This window comes from Moschus berezovskii, chromosome 18, assembly GCF_049115385.1.
Source record: "Moschus berezovskii isolate FMDL1 chromosome 18, NW_MosBer_1.0, whole genome shotgun sequence".
NCBI lineage: Eukaryota > Metazoa > Chordata > Mammalia > Artiodactyla > Moschidae > Moschus > Moschus berezovskii.
Genome location: NC_142477.1, coordinates 9,503,665 through 9,523,107, shown reverse-complemented (window position 1 = coordinate 9,523,107; position 19,443 = coordinate 9,503,665). Strand labels below are relative to the sequence as shown.

At 46.5% G+C, this 19,443-nt stretch overlaps 1 protein-coding gene across 1 annotated transcript in view; it reads right to left on the bottom strand.

The window, feature by feature from the left end:
- The window catches only part of ADAMTS16 (ADAM metallopeptidase with thrombospondin type 1 motif 16), a 182,379-nt gene that overhangs the window by 29,119 nt on the left and 133,817 nt on the right, over positions 1-19,443 (bottom strand). Inside the window, exon 18 of the mRNA XM_055422293.2 lies at positions 19,093-19,219. Coding sequence (XP_055278268.2) covers positions 19,093-19,219 — 127 coding nt within the window. The remainder of the gene's footprint in view (positions 1-19,092; positions 19,220-19,443) is intronic.

The following is a 19,443-nucleotide window of genomic DNA, read 5'->3' as shown; positions in this document are numbered from 1 at the left end:
TCTGGGCTGATGAATCCAATGCCCAAATCCCTCTCCTCTATCGAGTTCCGACAATACCAGTGGTGATGGGGCGGTGGTTGAGTCGCTAAGTCATGTCCGACTCTTTGGACTCTTTGCGACCCCATGGACTGCAGCCCGCCAGGCTCCTCTGTCTGTGGGGTTCTCCCGGCAAGCATACTGGAGTGGGTTGTCATTTCTTCCTCCAGGGGATCTTCCCCACCCAGGGGCTGAACCCGAGTCTATGATAGCTAGTACTCAATGAGGAGCTTTAGCTATATTAACTCTTTAATTCTCACAACAAATTTATATTGCAGTTGTGCTTATCACACCCATTTCAGAGAGGAGAAATTGAGGTGCAGGAATACTAGCTTATGTGTTGAGGTTATGTGGGGGCACGTGGTGAAGCCAGGATCCCAGAATTGTAACTGACACCGGCAATTCTGAGGCCATCCGGAAGGATGTCACAAACACAGGTGACAGTGTGGTTAGCTACCCTTTCTGGAGAAGTGAAGTGAAAGTTGTTCAGTCGTGTCAGACTCTTTGAGACCCCATGGACTATAAAGTCTATGGAATTCTCTAGGCCAGAATACTGGAATGGGTAGGCTTTCCCTTTGCTGGGGTATCTTCATACCCCAAGGATCAAACCCAGGTTTCCCGCAATGCAGGTGGATTCTCTACTATCTGAGCCACCAGGAAGGCCCATCCATTCTGGAGAAACGCTTCACAAACATCTTTGCTGCAATCAGGATGGTAACATTGTCTGTATAGTTGTGTGCGAGCTCAGTCACTCAGTCATGTCTGACTCTTTGCAAACCCATGGACTGTAGCCCGCCAGGCTCCTCTGTCCATGGGAGTCTCCAAGCAAGAAAACTGGAGTGGGTAGCCATTCCCTTCACCAGGGGATCTTCCTGACCCAGGGAAGGAACTAATCTCTTCTGTCTCCTGCATTGGCAGGCAGGTTCTATTATTGATCAATAGACCGGATTTTGAGTCAATGACTTTGATAACCACAGGTAGGCCACCCAACCATTTGATGAGTATGAAAACTCTGAAAACTTGATAAAAAACCACATTTCCCTGAAACCTTTCTTGGTTAATTAAAAAAACTGTAGTGGAGATTTTGGGAGAGACGGTGCAAGTGGGGTAGCGTAGAGATTCCTTTTCTCCAAAGCAAATAAATGGCTGAGAAGTTGTGAACATGTGAAAAGAATCAAAACAGAGGGATTATTCACGTTACACATCATCCATATTTTCTCCATAAAGCACTCGGGAAAAGTACACCACGGGAGCAAGGCCAGGCAGAAGGAGATCAGCTCCATTTGGGGATGCAAATTCCTTGGTCCGAAGTGAGCTGAGAAGAAGGAACTTTACATGGAACCTAGGTGAAGACTGCAGACAGCCTTCTTTCCATCAAATGCACATGCAGAATATATACACGGCATTCAGAAAAATAAGGAAAATGAAGCATTCTGAAAGAAGATTTGCTCATCAAAAACAATTTTACAAAATAGAGTTACACTGTCAGGGAACTTAGAAGCAAGGAAGAGGTAAGATGAATGAAGGATGTGAAAGGAAGCTAGGAGAGAAGCAACAGAAGGAAGCTCCCAGATGCGTAAGGAATTTGGCTTCCTAGGTGGCACGGTTGGTAAAGATACACCTGCCAATGCAGGGGTAAAATAGATGTGGGTTCAGTCCCTGGCTCAGGAAGATCCCACGGGGTAGGAAATGCAACCCACTCCAGTGTTCTGGCCTGGTAAATTCCACAGACAGAGGAACCCGGTGGGTTACAGTCAATGGGGTTGTAAAGAGTTGGACATGACCGAGCACACGTGGAAATTCATGATTTAATTGTCCTAATTGAAAACTCTCTTAAGACATACTCCTGCTAACCAGGAAAACATTTAAACTGTTAAACTCAAGAACGAGAAAGCTATTGTATAAAGAAAAGACTGGTGAGGCCACTTTGTTCGTGGTTCAGTTACTAAGTCGTGTCTGAGTCTTTGTGTCCCCATGGACTGCGGCACGCCAGGCTTCCCTGTCCTCCGTTATCTCTGAGTTTGCTGCAACTCATGCCTATTGAGTCAGTGATGGTATCCAACCATCTCATCCTCCATCGTCCCCTTCTCCTCCTGCCTTCAATCTTTCCCAGCATTAGGGTCTCTTCCAATGAGTTGCCACTGGATCCATTTAAACAGACAGTTTCACTTAAACAACTGTGGTCACAACTGTAACACAGAATTAACACTCTGTAATTATTGAAGTGATAGAGGTGCATGATATAAAAAAATAATAATAACATTAAAGCCAAATGGAAATGAGAAACCTGAAAGCAATTATAACAAAGATTAAAGCCTGAAGTGTGAATAGCAGAGAATGAAAGAGGTAGAAATGTACTAATCACTTTGTTTTGCCAAATAGGGCTTAATTATATAGATTTACATAATTATATAGATTTACATAATTATATAGATTTATATAGAGATAGATTTATACAAATATATATATATAAATAGCTTTAATTTGTGAAGTTGATAAAAAAGAATAGCCTAAGTATATGATTTTAAACAGTACAGGCATCTAAAGTAGACTGCGAAATATACTGTATGTTTCCTAAATAAAAAGAGGGGTGAAAAGGCCATAAGTCAAAAATTAGAAAAGTAACTTCCCTTGTGGCTCAGCCAGTAAAGAATCCGCCTGCAATGCGGGAGACCTGAGTTCGATCCCTGGGTTGGGAAGATCCCCTGGAGAAGGGAAAGACCACGCACTCCAGTATTCTGGTCTGGAGAATTCCATGGATTGTATAGTCCGAGGGCTCACAAAGAGTCGGAAACGACTGAGCGACTTTCCCTTTCAATAGTAGAGAAATATTAAATAAATAAAAATAGGGAGCAAATAGATGAAATAATTACAAGATTTTATCTATTAGAATCAGCAGACAAATAAAATCACAGACTGATGTTATGAAATGTATGAAAATCATGAAGAAATCTAGACAACTAAAGCACAAACAGTGACGGCTGGAGTGACTAATGGGAGTGCAGCAATCACAACAGGAGAACAGGGATCCCAGGCCTCATCAGCCTCAGGCTGGAGAATAAGACGTGTTTTAATTTCCTTCACAAATTTAACATCACAAGTGTTCACTTGTTTGAATGATGAAAATGCATCTTGGTTCAAGCATCCTCCAGTGACTTGGGGGCTGACACAACGTCACTTCCATAAACCCTCAGAACTTTAGTCGACACTCATAGAATGTGGTCTCTTGGTCCCTCTGAGTTTCCATCTTTTGCCTGTAAAGCTCACAGACCTGTGTGTGTAGAGAGGGCCCATATTCGTGATCCAAGGGATAGTCAGCAAGACACTATGGCTATAAATCCTAAGGTGACTGTGTCCTGTGGGCTTCCTTGGAGGGGGGGTGGGGTTAGGAAGTCAGCTCTGCCATGTGCTGTGTGCAGAACCTCACAAACTTCATAAAACAGGTTTGTCAGCTTCTTTTCTTATACCCCTCCATGTCTGCCATAAAACTGCTATGTCAGGAAGAAAAGGCACTGCCCAAAATTCAGTATCTCCTGAGAGAACAGACACAAGTGGAGTTTCCAAAAGGCAAACAAACAGAAATGCAATGGACAGCTTTTATCAAGTGAAGAACCAGTGCTTACTTGTAAAAATGTGGATACAGCCCAATAGGGATCAGGAAAAAAGAAAGAACATATTTTAGTATTACTCAGAAAGCATATGCCATTGAAATTAAAGTGGGGGTGGAGGTGAACAATAGGGATAAACAGTAGAAAAGGAAGTCAGCATTATCACCATCAGTTTATTAATATAATATTAAAATATATGTTTACTACTGAAAAAATAAAAAATATAAAATTTTAGTGTCAGGTTACAAAGTTACTATTTCATTGTAGGAAAGAATAACTAAGTAAAAATATAATGGCATAAAATTATGAAATATTCAGGAAAATAAAATATATTTACTTATGGAAATAAATCTATGCACTATTCTTAAAGAACCCAATGATTAAATGGAATGATGAAGGAAAAAATCCTTTCTTTCTGGTAGGTAGTGTCTATATTTTCAAGATTTCAATTTTCAACTAATTATGTCTAAAGTAACCTAATAACGGAAAATAACCTCAGTTGGAGAAGACTCTTGAGAGTCCCTTATACTGCAAGGAGATCCAACCAGTCCATTCTAAAGGAGATCAATCCTGGATGTTCATTGGAGGGACTGATGCTAAAGCTGAAACTGCAATACTTTGGCCACCTCATGCGACGAGTTGACTCACTGGAAAAGACTCTGATGCTGGGAAAGGTTGGGGGCGGGAGGAGAAGGGGAAGACAGAGAATGAGATGGCTGGATGGCATCACCGACTCTGTGGACATGAGTTTGAGTGAACTCTGGGAGTTGGTGATGGACAGGGAGGCCTGGCGTGCTGTGATTCATGGGGTCACGGAGAGTCGGACACGACTGAGCGACTGAACTGAACTGAACTGAACCTCAGTTGAAATGTCAAAAGAATTCTTTTACATTCTTTAGGTTGACAATATGAATACAAATTTAACCTGGAAAAAAGGATTCAAGAAGAGCCAGGAAAGTTCTAAGAAAGACAAGTGATTCGTAAAACGCTACAGGCATCACACAGTGAGATTCTGCACCGAAGGATAAACCAGGGAAACAGGACCAGCACCAGAGCCGGTCACGCAGTTACAGCCACGGATATGCATCGTTCCATGTCACCGGTGTGAGACATGGATGCGAGAGCTGGGCTGTAAAGAAAGCTGCGCACCGAAGAACTGATGCCTTCACTGCCATCCTATTCAGAGGGAGTAGGATCTGTGGGTGATTCCAGTCCTGAATATTCATCGAAGGACTGATGCTGAAGCTCCCATACTTGGGTCACCTGATGCGCAGAACTGACCCATTGGAAAAGACCCTGATGCCGGGAAAGATTGAGGGCAGGAGGAGAAGGGGACGACAGAGGACCAGATGTTTTGATGGCATCACTGAGTTGATGGACATCAGTTTGAGCCAGCTCCGGGAGTTGGTGATGGACAGGGAAGCCCGGCGTGCTGCAGTCCATGGGGTCCCAAAAAGAGCTGGACATGACTGAGCGACTGGACTGAACTGAAAGTATGAAAATCTTTCTCTGTTGTATGAGTAAGATTTTACTGAAGACACGAACTTCACTGCCTATTAATTTAAAAAATATCATGTGACTGTTATAAGAAATGTGTCTGACAAGGTCCTACAACAAATTTTCCCAAATGATTATCTAGAGAGCAAGGGTTATATGCTAATCAACCAAATCATTCCTCATCCAAACCAGGACACTTTGGAGGGTGAAAGAGCACTATTATTTATAGTAGGACAGCAGGGACTGGATGACTGTGGATGAACTGGAACTGCTCTGGGCAGACTGGAACATATGGGACGTCTAATTTCTACGTCACACACACACACACACAGAAAACCAGTGAAGACAAGGAGTTGTGCACACAGTTTCACACTGACTCACTTACATACAACAGCTGTCTGGTTGGCTGAAGTGCTTCCTTGATCATCTTCTTGTGTATACTCTCCAAAGCCCATCTGCCTCAGTCTGCACATCTAAACCCCAGGGGTGGTAACAGTACCCAGATAATAACTGAAGCTATTCTGAGGATTGATGACTTAATCCCTCATTGCAGCGAGCACTAGACCCTTGCCAGGCAGTGTGATTTTATCGTTATCATCATCACCATCACCGGGGAGACGGAGCGTTGGTGGGGCCTGAAGTTTACGTAATTGGGGTCAACTGCTGTAAAGATAGTGGCATCGACACTGGGAAAGCAGATGGGGTCGAGAGGAGCCTTCCAGCCTCAGCTCTGGGGCCCCCACAACCCCCAGCCACCAACATCCCCTCAGCGACACTGAAAGTGATGTAGCGGTAACCACCACTGGTTATAAGCGTTTAGATGAGGCACTTTCTAGCATGATTCAGCTCTTACAAGCCACACAGTGGGGGAAAGGGCAGAGTGACCAGATGCGCGGGTTGGCCTGGAACTGAGAGGGCTCCCCAGACAAGGGACTTTTGAAGTCAGGACCCTCTGGGTCGTTTGGGCTGTGCGGATCACTGCAGGGATAACGTGTTTTCTTTTCTTCCCAATACAGAACTGATTTAACCACAGGCATGTGTGGGAATTTCCGACGATTTTCCTCCATGCTTCCACCGCCTCACTTCACCTCACCGCCGCTAACAGCGCAGCACCGTGCCCGTTTCGTCATCTCATGACTGTTCAGCTGTCAGTCTAACGAGAGCAACAGACGCCTGTAGTGAGGCGTGGTGGACCAAGCCCGCGAGTCCGCCTCTGCTGCCTCCCCGCTGCCAGTGAAGGAAGGAGGTTCCCCTGCAGAGGCTGGCGTGGGAGAACCAGGGGGCTGTTAGAATGGGAGGCTCTGAGACCCCCGGACCCAGGGCCCTTCTCTGTGGTGCTGGGCACACGAGCTGGCCTGCCCCTGGCACACAGGCGTCTGATAACGGGACCCATGGGAGAAACCGATAATTCCCAGGGAAACTCTGGCAAGTGACAGAGCTGCTGAAGAACCCTGTCTCAGCCCGGAGGTTGTCTAACGGGCATCTTGATGCCGGGACAGAGGATTGCAAGGCATCAGAGGGAGACGTCAGCACGAAAGGGAAAGAGAAAGGAGAGAAACACAGAGGGGGTGGGACTGTGGGCAAGGCGGGGCAGAGGGAGGGAGGCAGCGAGGCTGAGGCGGGACGTGAAGAGAGAGAGAAAATACAGAAAAAGAACGGAAGGGCAGCAATAGATAATTTTGTCTTTTTTTAGACAATATATAATTTTTTCTTTTTTTCAAAAGAAAACAAAGAAGCAGAATGTCTTAACAGAGAGGGAATGATCAAAACCAAAACAAAAAAAAAGTGTGTGTCAGGTATTTAACAACAAGCAAAACTGTCTACAGCAGGAAACTTCACAGGTAAAATCTTAAACATCTCCTAGAACAAAAAGAGAAAGAGCTGGGCATTTGAAAAGAAAACGAGCACATTAAAATCCAAGCCTAACGCATCAAGTGTTCAGAAGGCAAGAATGTGCAGGATGAACGGGGACGTGATTAAACTCTTTTTCACCCCTAAACTTAAAGGGCCCATATGTGCTCAACAAACAATCGAAGATATGACATGAAAGCAGATGAGAAAGTTGGGAATAAACAAAAGACCGTAGCGATTTTACAAAGGAGAGGTAAACATAAAAAGACAAAACAAAACACCCCGTTTCCAAGTAAAAGACTGAGAATCCAAATAGTAGCAGACTTCTCAGCAGGTGTAGGGGAAGGAAGAGGGTGATGTCATGCCCATAAAACTCCAAGTGAGTGTGACCTCCACCCTGGAATTCTCCTCTCAAACTCTGTCATCCCTGAAACCTCAGAAAGTGCAACCCCCACCCCGCACTTTCTCAGACAGTAGTACAGTGTCAGCCAGCGGAGACAGACAATGGCCTGGCAGTCAAGAAGCAGCGGAGTCCACGTGGTGGAGGAAGAAGCGGTGTCCCGGATGACGGGCTGGACAGAGGCGGTGGTACTGGCTCCCCCAGTGCCCAGGCCCCAGGATGAGGTCCCTGGGGAGAAGAGACTCTCCGGCACGTTTAACCAAGCGCGAAGCACGGGACAGACCTGTCCACGCTTGCTCACCGAGGTCTGCCCAACACCCTGACCCTTCTGGTCCCGAGGCTCCAATCTCCTCTGCCTTGCTCTAGTTTTTCCTTTATGCCCACGGTTCTTATCACTTTCTAAACACGCCATTGTTTCAAAAATACACTATGTTTATTATTGACTGGCTCTTCCCCACTAAGTTTCCCAAGACTTGGACCTTTATTCCATTGATACATGCCAAGTGCCAGGCACAGAACAGACACTCAACATGTATTGGTTAAATGAGTTCACAAACATGAATTTTTTTAAAGGTTTATGTAAAAAAAAAAAAAAAAAGCAGGCAATCATTAACTTTTAGAAAATACTTTATATACAAAAGGATTCAGAATCAGGATGTTCTGCTTAGCAGAGAATAATAAATAACGATGTCAACAATGAGTTATCAGTGGGATGTAACCTTGCTGGAAGGAAGGATGGAGGTAAAGGAGTTTAGTGTGAAGAGGGAGCCTGGTGATTTGAGAGTCACACAGAATGGTGCTGGAGGGCTGCAGCCGCCCCTGTGGTGCATCAAAGGGTGGTCTCCAAACCGACACAAAGGAAAACGGTGACTGCACACAGTATTGAGAAATCCTGGGACAGACTCCAGAAGAGGGAACCAAGGTAATGGAGCTGTTCCTCCTGCTCAGTGCGGCTGGGTGGGTGGCGCAGGAGGTGTGGTTTCTCACAGTCAGCGTTTAAAAAATGCATTAAAATAACAGATGTAAGAAACAAAAACCAAGGTTTAGTGCAAATGTTGAATTTTGAGAATTTAAGTGAATTCTTCTCTTCAGTCCTCTTTTTATTGTTAAATGTCATAAGTGCATGAAAACAATTAAGAATCCCAATAGTTGGAATTCTGTTTGACGTAGATATAAAAGAAGGCTGCTATCACATGGTGGCTTGAGGCAGGAGAGGGGACACTTGTGTGTATTCCTATGCTGCGTGGAATCCAGACAAATCTAAACATTCTAGGAGACTGCAGCCTTTATGACAATTATATTCCTGGTGAGCACAGTCAGAAACATATTAAGAATTTGTCCTCTTTTAGGTCTTTGGCCCTGAACTAACATGGAACCTAGGAGAAGAAATCAAGCTGAATACAGAAGTTTTTATTCTGTCTTGTGGTCCTATTTCATCATGCAACACCATTTCTTTGTTGAAATGAGGTCCTGTCTTGTAAGAGGTATTTTAATGGAAAATGTAGTTTACCTAAACAAATGTATATGAGGATCTCTTCGGCTCTGGGAATACTGTTTAAAAATTATGCATGTCTTTAAAATGCAATGAATCATAAGTAATATTTATTAAAAACTATAAATAAAATAGGGACTGCTGATGCAGGAACACAGTCAAAATAAGATGAAAAATAATCTAAGATTCAATGATGATATTCATACTTGTCACAATATGTCATAGCCACATGCTAAATTTAATGAATATACCTCCTTTTTTTCTGAGACTCTAATTTTATAAGGTCACCACAGCTGGTGAATATGCTTGGCAAAACCATGTGGCTTGTAGATGACTTTGGAATGACAATACATCAAAAGTCCATCAAAACTAACCTGAATTCTTAAGAAAATTCTAATGTGAACTGCAAAATAAATGATTAAACTCCTGTATCAAACTCTAGTCAATTAGTTTGGCTGCCCTCTTAAGCTAACGCTCTTTCAAGGTTACATGAGTTCACTATACTCATTTGCTCAATTTTCCTAGTCCTAGAAGGTCAGTGGTTTTTTTTTTTAATTGAGTGAAAGTATTTTTAAGGTGGTGGGGGTGAGGTGGGGCAAAGTGAGGAAGGCAGGCTAAAAGGAGAAGGATTACAATGGAGAAAAAAAAAATAATTTTTCTTCCAAAATAACTCAGGTAGCTTTTCAGGGAGCAGAAAAGTGCCATGTCACACTTTACCATGTGGGATCATCTTGTAAGTTTGCTCTGAAACCTTAAAGAATCGTATGAGGCCTAAGTCAGAAGCCCACCCTCTGCAGAGGTTGCTATGGAGACAGGTGTGAAGCTGAGCACCCCGCCAGCCTAGAGTGCAGACTTTCTAAGGGGATGGAGGAGCGCAGCCCTCAGAAGGGCCACAGGGAGACACCACCTCTGCCTTCTTCCACTCCTCCCCCTTGACCTGCTCAGTTGGGACTTGTGGGCTCGTCTTCAGGGAAGAAATAAAGGTCAGATCCCCTCCTGCCCTTCCCAGGTTCACGCTGACTTCTGAATCTGGGAGAGCAGGGGAGGTTGCACGTTACCTCTGAAGAGAAGGTTCAGGGATTTGTCTGATGCTACAGCCTTGGACTTCTCATACATTAAAACAAAATAAGGAGACAGGCTTTTTAAGGGCTTCCCAGGTGGTGCTAGAGGTAAAGAACCTGTCTGCCAATGCAGGAGACTCAAAAGAAGCGAAGAAGGCAACGGCACCCCACTCCAGTACTCTTTTGCCTGGAAAATCCCATGGACGGAGGAGCCGGGCAGGCTTCAGTCCATGGAGTCGCTAAGAGTTGGACACGACTGAGCAACTTTACTTTCACTTTTCACTTTTGTGCATTGGAGAAGGAAATGGCAACCCACTCCAGTGTTCTTGCCTGGAGAATCCCAGGTCGCACAGAGTTGGATACGACTGAAGTGACTTAGCAGCAGCAGCAGCAGGGCTAGATAATGTTTTAGACCGTATACTTTGAGCTGCTGTGTAGATGCCAAAATCCCCACCGAGTGCAAGGAGTTAACTGCGTGATAATCAGACTATAGCCATGACATAAGCTGCTCTATCTTGCACGATTCCAAGAACTGGCCTCAAGGAAACGGGAACAAACCACGCCAGGAACTGAAGACTGACTGTACTTAAACCCACCAAGATGACACTGGTCAGACCACAGGTGACCAGCCTCCAAGGTAACTGTCAGAGCCTACTGTACTGTGTGGCATGTAGCCTCCTCCCTCCTGCGCACCGGGGAAATGCCCCCCTTAAAGCTCTTCCCCTGACAGGCATTGGGGCGTTGGCCTTCGGACGTGAGTCCGCCTTCTTCCCAGGTTGCCAGCCTCCTGAATGAAGCAAACTTTCCTTTGTACCAACACTTGTCTCTGGAGTATTGGCTTTCTAGTGGTGAGCAGCCAGACCTGAAGTCAGTAACAGAAACATGTGGTTTTTTTTTCCCACTGGAAAAACAAAAGCAATGTGGCAGGAACTTTCTCAGTGTCCGGCCGCCACTTGCCTGGCATGTCCCTGCTCCTGCCGAGGGCGCAGCCTCACAGCTGCTCTCTGTCCCATCCCTGATCATTCCCAAAGCTGCGTGGGCTTGGCACACCAGCTCTCCCATGGAAAGGCGGGAAGCAGCCTCCCCTAGGCTTCATGGGCATTTCCAGGCGCAGTTCCTTCTGTCCTTTATGGCGAGATTCACCAGGGATGGGCCTGTTCTCACCTGCTCTGCTCTCTCGCCTCTCTGGAAATCCCATGTCTTTGCTCACCCCCCCACCCCCACCGGACATGCTCACATGGTGCTGATGATCCAAACCTTCCTAAATTTTACCAACACTCAAGGTGCAGGAGGCAAGAGGCCCTGCCTCCCAGGCAGTGCACGCTTGGGCTCCGCCGCTTCCCACAGGTATCTTTTGTCTGCCTCCTCAGCCTCCTCAGAGAATGCACCCAGAGAACTCCAGCAACACTGCATGCCCGATCTGTAAGGGGGTTCACTCCAGTGTGAGCTCTGTCAGAGTGCACTTAGCTTTTTCTATAAACCCCTCATTTTGGAGAGCTTCACAATAATCGTGCGTGGGCAACCTGAAGATATTTTTAAAGATAACCCTGTATACGAGATAGCAAAAGAGACACAGATGTATAGAACAGTCTTTGGGACTCTGTGGGAGAGGGTGAGGGTGGGGTGATTTGGGAGAATGGCATTGAAACACGTATGTTGTCATATGTGTAACGAATTACTAGTTCAGGGTTGATGCATGTTATAGGATGCTCGGGGCTGGCGTGCGGGGATGACCCAGAGGGAGGATAAAGGGAGGAGGGAGGAGGGAGGGGGGTTCAGGAGGGGGAACTTATGTAAACCCGGGGCGAATTCATGTCAATATATGGCAAAACCAACCAATATAATATTGTAAAATAATTTGCCTCCAATAAAAAATAAATTAATTACTTAAAAAAAAATAAAGTTACACTAATTTATGTGGCTGTCTGTGTTATTTGTCTGTATCAGAAAGCAGTGGTGTGAAAGGAGGGAAGGTAGGACTTCCTACAGTAGAGGCCATAAAGGAGTAGAAAGAGAATTGTACAGACTCATTAGGGAAGAGAACAGGCATGAAGCAATCAGATGTAGTGACGACGGAAGACTCAAATCCTGAATCCTGACCTGGATTTGTTAACAATACACGAGCAGCCACATCGTATGTAGACAAGCCGCGCTTGTAGGTAAAAGACACGCTTGATTTCATACAGTCAAAATCCAACCGAAAATCATTTATTCAAGGTGAAGAGAAACCTAACGGAGCTATTTAAAAATGAAGGGAATGAAGAAATGTAAGACAGGCCAAAAACGAGTAAAGGTCGCCTGCCGCCATAACGTCAATGAAAAGAAACCAGATCATCCACTAGCAATATTAGGAATATTGGGAAAAAGCAGTATTAGGAATAAGCATGGCTATTCAATATAAAGAACAATTCATGCAGAAACTAGACCCTTACCTAACAACATAAAGTAGAATTTTAATGTTAACTATAAAGCAAAATTAATAGCAGAAACAGAAAAATAAACAATCCTAATGTGAGATTTTAAAGTGTTTCCCTCAGAAACAGACATATGAGATGGAACATATTTGGATAAAGAAGAAGCCTGATCTGTCATATAAATAACACTAATACAACACAAAACACACATTCCTTCATTCCCACAGAAAATATTTGTAAAAACTCCCATGCCTAAGGCAGAACGGAAATCTTGGAAATGCTAAAAATGACATACTCTTTAACTCTTTCTTTGATCTCAATGTAGTAACATCTGAAATAACAAAAAAATTCACCCTGAAGCCTCAATAAATTTAGAAATGCAAAACCACAATCATTGTAAGTAATTCACGGATCAGACACTGAAACAATGGTGTCTAAACTTATTTAAAAAACAACATACTGAGTTCTCCTCTCAGAAAGATGTGACTCTGTGTGAAGCTTCAGTTTTCAACAAATATTTCCAGAAGACCTGATTAGGACACTTGCAGTGAATATACACATGTACCTATAGATTTTTAGTAAAGTCTATTCTATTAATATCAATAACTTCAGATATGCAGATGACACCACCCTTATGGCAGAAAGTGAAGAGGAACTAAAAAGCCTCTTGATGAAAGTGAAAGAGGAGAGTGAAAAAGTTGGCTTAAAGCTCAACATTCAGAAAACTAAGATCATGGCATTCGGTTCCATCACTTCATGACAAATAGATGGGGAAACAGTGGAAACAGTGTCAGACTTTATTTTTTGGGGCTCCAAAATCACTGCAGATGGTGATTGCAGCCATGAAATTAAAAGATGTTTACTCCTTGGAAGGAAAGTTATGACCAACCTAGAGAGCATATTAAAAAGCAGAGATATTACTTTGTCAACAAAGGTCCGTCTGGTCAAGACTGGTTTTTTTCAGTAGTCATGTATGGATGTGAGAGTTGGACTGTGAAGAAAGCTGAGCACCGAAGATGCTTTTGAACTGTGGTGCTGGAGAAGACTCTTGAGAGTCCCTTGGACTGCAAGGAGATCCAACCAGTCCATTCTAAAGGAAATCAGTCCTGAATATTCATTGGAAGGACTGATGCTGAAGCTGAAGCTCCAATACTTTGGCCACCTGATGTGAAGAGTTGACTCACTGGAAAAGACCCTGATGCTGGGAAGGATTGGGGGCGGGAGGAGAAGGGGACGACAGACGATGAGATGGCTGGAGGGCATTACCCACTCGATGGACATGAGTTTGGTTGGACTCCAGGAGTTGGTGATGGACCGGGAGGCCTGGCATGCTGCGGTTCATGGGATCACAAAGAGTTGGACACGACCGAGCGACTGAACTGAACTGAACTGATTCTATTTATCTACAGATCTGCCTACCTATGCTGAGAAAGATTGAGGGAAGGAGAAGGGAGTGACACAGAATGAGATGTGGGAGGGCATCACTGAACCAATGGACATGAGTTTGAGCAAGCTCCGGGAGAGTGGAGGACAGGGAAGCCTGGCGTGCTGCAGTCCATGGGGTCACAAAGAGTCGGACGTGACTTACCCACCGAACAACAACCTACTTATCTTTCTAATTGCCACCTACCTACCTTTCCATCTATCATCTGTGTATTCTATTTATCTATTCGTAGGTTTCATTTTCATTTTTATTCCAACATATGTGAAGCACATGCTATCATGTGTATTATTAGGACACTTGGTGAATTTTAGTTCATCATACTGAGGTCTCAAGCCCAGAATAATAAAAGTATTATGAACATGATAGGTATTATTTAAGCTTTGTAAGTAAGTTCCCTGAAATACAAAAGTACTCCCAAAGTGCCTTTCTGCCTTTGCTCACATGGACAGATATACAAAACAATAAAATACACACACACAGGTACTGACACAGACATGCACGGAAACAAAACAAGTAAGGCAAGACAGATAGCAGACCAAAAAAACACCCAACATAGTTTACGGAACTACATAAGGAGGATTTCTGGTGTGAAATGAGGAATCCAGATCTAAATAGTTAGCTCACTTCCATAGCTCCACTTCTGCAATGATTTTTCCATTTTAATATTTCAGTGACCGAGGAAACAAGTCGAATCAGCCTTGATTAGGGCCAGTCTGTCCACATTTGTAACTTGGTTTTCATCACGGATGCATTGTAACAAAGGTCATGATGATGGTTTTCATCACGGATGCATTGTAACAAAGGTCACGATGATGGTTTTCATCACGGATGCACTGTACCGAACACCTTCACGAGCCTGAATGTACTCTAACTTCCTGGTTTTGGTTCAGCCAATCTTTCCTGGGGGAGACACAGTCAGGCACCCCCGTTTACACTGAGATACTCACTTCTAGGTGATGACGTAGTCACCGAGTCTTCACGACGCTCAGCCCCTGCACTGGCAACTTCACACCCTACACCGAATGGTTCTCCAGAGACTGTCAACTACAGAGATGGCCTAACGCTTTTGGTTTCTGCGGTTAACAGGAGACAGCTAGATGCCTTTTCAGTGGGGGCGCAGTGGCAGGAGGACAAGGTTTCTAAAGAAGAGGAAGGGCCTCTCAGGGAGGCGGCGTCTGTGGGTGTGAACCATATGTAGCGCCAGGTTCCCTGACAGAGTCAGCTCAGTCCCAGAAGAACAGCAGAAGAAAGTGCGGCACCCGGAGGATGCAGGCTCTGTAAAGCTCCCCTCACTGCAGCTTCACACATCCGCAAACGTTCTGAAGTTCGGCAAAGCTGATGCTCATCCCGTAAGTGGAAAGAAAACAGGAGAAGATAATTGTTCCAAGTATCCTATATCCTTCATCGCCGCTGTCATGTCACCAAAGAAATCCATGATTTGAAAAGAGACAGATAGAAAGAACAGACTTGTGGACACAGTGAGGGAAGGACAGGGTGGGACGACTTGAGAGAGTACCATGGAAACACAGACATCACATAAAAATGGAGAGCCATGGGAATCTGCCGTATGATGCAGGGAGCTCCAACCCCATGCTCCGTGACAACCTAGAGGGGAGGGGTGGGGTGGGAGACAGGAAGGAGGTTCAGGAGGGACGGGACATACCTCTGCCTGCGACTGATTCGTGTTGTTGTATGGCAGGAACCAACACAGTATTGTAAAACAATCATCGCCCAATTAAAGATAAATGTATATAAACAAACAAACAAACAATAAGTAACATTAAATAGAAAAAAAGAAAATCAATGAAGTTGTGCTCCAAACTCAAGGGTGACGTGTAATTGATTTACTAAAAAAGAAACACTCTAGTCCGATTCCTAAGGATTCCAGAACATGGTGCTGAAACAGAAGTTGGGCTGCGAGGCGGGAGGGCTGGCTCTGTCATTGGTGGAATCCGGTGCAAGGTGCGAGACCGTGAGGGATTTCAAGCTGGCGGCGTCAGAGAATTAGACCAAGGGGGGAACGTTTCCAGCACTGGGCCCTGAGCCGTGGGGCAGGGAACACGCACAGGAAGCCGGTCCTGCAGCTGGTTTATTTCCAGCCACTCTAATAATTACATGCTGAAATGCTTTCCTGATATCCTGGGAGTTAAACCCTTTCACATATACGGACCACCTCAGCGACCAGGGTCCTTTTCACTCCCGGGGTAACCTGCACACCACTGGGTGTTAATATTTTCAAGTCTTAAACCAAAATTGCTGTTGCTCAGTTTCTCAGCCGTGTCTGATTCTTTGTGACTCCATGGACTGCAGCACGCCAGGCACCTTCACTGTCTCCCAGAGTGTGTTCAAACTCATGCCCATTGGGTCAGTGATGCCATCCAACCATCTTGTCCTCTGTCGCCCCCTTCTCCTGCCGTCAGTTTTTCTCAGCATCAGGGACTTTTCCAGTGTGTTGGCTCTTCGTATCAGGTGGCCAAAATATTGGAGCTTCAGCTTCAGTATCAGTCCTTCCAATGAACATTCAGGGTTGATTTCCTTTAGGATGGACAGGTTTGACCTCCTTGCTCTTCAAGGGACTCTCAAGAGTCTCGTCCAGCACCACAGTTGGGAAGCATCAATTCTTCCGGCGCTCAGCCTTCTTTATTACAGGACAAGTGTTACTGCCCCCTCTCCTGTCCCTGGCAGCCTTGCTGTAAGATCGTTAGTTCTTCATGATCACTTGAACACGACGTTCCCCGGCTGCATCTCCTCCCTCATTTCTACCAAATGGACGCAGTCACCCTCGTCTGGATCTCGGTTGTAAAAGAAACAGTTCTGCTGATGGGTTTGTAGGAGTCAGCCAAATGTAGACATTAACAATAGGACCATCCAAAGACCAAGCGGGAGGAAAACAGAGAAGGGCTCCGTTTGTACGGGGAGGAGGTATCGAACGACAAGACGCTTTATCTACACCCTTCCTCTGCATCCCTAGAAGAATACTGCAGAGAGAGGCGAAGCATCCCTTTACCATCTGGAAGTACTTCCTTCGTTCTACCTTCAGCCGGTTGGCCAGGAAGACATGCAGTGAGCGCTTGTGCTTGGAAAACGAGAGCTATAAGAGGAACGACAGGAAGAGCCGCTCCGTTTAGATAAAATGAGAAATCGAAAGGAAATAAATATCCGTGTGATTTATGGCTCATGTATCAGAAGCAAGCCATAAAAATGTCCGATCGTCGCTCGAATGAGCCGGGGGAGCGCCGCGCGCTGCCGTCCGCGCGGGGCCGGCAGAGCCTCCTTCCAGGCGCGCGGAGGCGGCGGCGCGGGGGCCTCGCTGGGTCGCAGCGGCGCGGCGCGAAGTGCCGATGCCCCACGACCGGGCCGGGGTGCCCCCGCTGGCCGCCGCCTCGCAGACATTTGGATCACCTTCCTCCAGGCTGGGAAGCTCCCGGACTCCCGGCTCTCTGCCCGCGGAGATTTACGACCTGGGTTCCCACCCGGGGCCCTGGCGCGCCCCAGACGCGGCGGTGCGCACGCGTGGATGGAGCTCGATGGGGTGCTGGGGGGCCGGGGAGACGAGGGGCTCCCACCAGCAGGGCTGTTTTTTTTGAATCCCATCCGTTAAAAAGAAGACGACCTGTGATTAAGATGTTTTCAACCAGCAGCCCGCCCCGCCCCGGCCCGCCCACGGGTCCTTCAGGGAGCCTCCCTCATGAGGAGCAGGAAACAGCACGTTGCTTCCCGGCTCCATCCTCTGTGCCCGCTGTCAACCAAAGACGGTGGGAGGCTGAGCATGCAGCCATGCCCTGCGGCCGCGGGGGGCTTCGTGGGGCCCGGGGAAGGGGGTGGCCACTCCGCTTGAGAGGGCCATGGATGGACGCCTCGCAGGAGGCAGTCTAGTAGGAAAGGCATAGGCTCCCCCAGGAGTCAATATAAAGCTTGGGTGTGCTGATCACTTAATCAGGAAGGAAAAACTGGCAGTATTCTGGGCGAGAAAGTAATGCATCTTACATTTCAGAGGACAACAGAACAACTTTACAATTAAGATCTGTTTTCCCAGTTCAGTTGGGTAATATGACAGTGCACGGGGATGCATGCATGTAACATAGGTTCCTTCTGTGTGTGTCAATGATCGATCTGCTTCACAGACTAAGCAAGTAACTAATGCGAACTTGGTTCTTCTTTCCCGGAGAAAAAGGAAAGAGCCAAGATTTAGTGTTTTAGCACATGTCCTGGACTGAGTGAGAGCTTTACATGGATTCCCTCTACACTTCCTTGACCGACACTGTCCTGATTAGCACAAGGTGAGGGTAGTAATTAATATAATATAATATAATATATATAACATGAAGAATATGAAATTGTGCTCAGTCGTGTTCAACTCTTTGCCACCCCATGGACTGTAGCCCGGCCAGGCTCCTCTGTGCGTGGGATTCTCCAGGCAAGAATACTAGAAGGAAAGTATTCATTTCCTCCTCTAGGGGATCTTCCTGACCCAGGGTTCAAGCCTCTGTCTCTTGTGTCTCCTGCCCTGGCAGGCAGATTCTTTACTGCTGTGCCACCTGGGAAGCCCCCAAAGACCCCGCTTTCTGCGTTTGAGGCCAAGTTCAGCAAAGCCAGCAACTGTGGGCCTTTAAAATCAAAACATGTGAGACCACATGTGACCTGGCGAGTGCCTGGGCTGTCAGAAAGGCCTAGTGAGCTTCCCTTCTGTAAATATGTTACTCGGATGCTTTTGACAACCCCTCTGGACGAGCCTGGGGGAGGCAGGGTAGGACCTCAGCTGCCCCCCTGGGCTCCTGTCCACGCCCGAGTCAGGGGACTGGGGCTTTCTCAAGGAGTGCGTCAGGGCGGCAGTGCCAGGGATGGGTGACCGAGATGGCCGAGGCCTGCTGCCACACTTGCACAGGCTCCACTCTCCCCGGAGAGCCGGGACAGGCCTCACCACGGGCTCTCCTAACGTGTTTCACTTGGTAAGGAAAGGAGACACTGGGGCAGGGCACGGAGGCTCAGTGGGAAAAGGTTCCCCTGCCCACGGCCTGCTGCCCCTCCCGCAGCCTGAGCTGAAAAAAGCCAGAACAAGCGCTGTCCACCCTGAGACCTGCGCCCCCGCCAGACTGGCCAGGCCCATCCCCACCCAAGTGTGCTTCCCGTGGATCATCCGTTTGGGCGGCTCTTGCTCCTCTCGCTTCTGCCATCACGGATTAGGCGGCCGCAGCTAGCATTTCTAGTCCCCAGGCCCAGGAGCCCTGAGGACTGGCGTTATACCTGCAAACCCCCGACACCCGTTCAGAGGGACGCGGCAGTTCTTACCTGGGGGGACAGGCGGACACCTTGCAGGGCACGACCCCTGTGACTGGCCGGGCGTCGGGGCTGCAGAAGGAGGTGTTCACCAGGACCCGCAGGTCTCTGTAGCAGCCTGCTCTCGTGGTCGTCCGTCCTTTAAGAGAGAGGGATGCGCGGTGAAGACTCACAGACACGACCCATGGTAAAAGCAGGCGAAGAGCTAATGACGTCTCTGGAAACCTTTTCCTGTATGTTAGCCTGTTTTTGCATGAATGGCATTTGGCTGACTATGATATTCCACTTGTCTGATCTGTCCTGATGATTTTTATTAGTGGATTTCATCAGTTCTAAGATGCCTTGTATCTTCCCCCTACATTA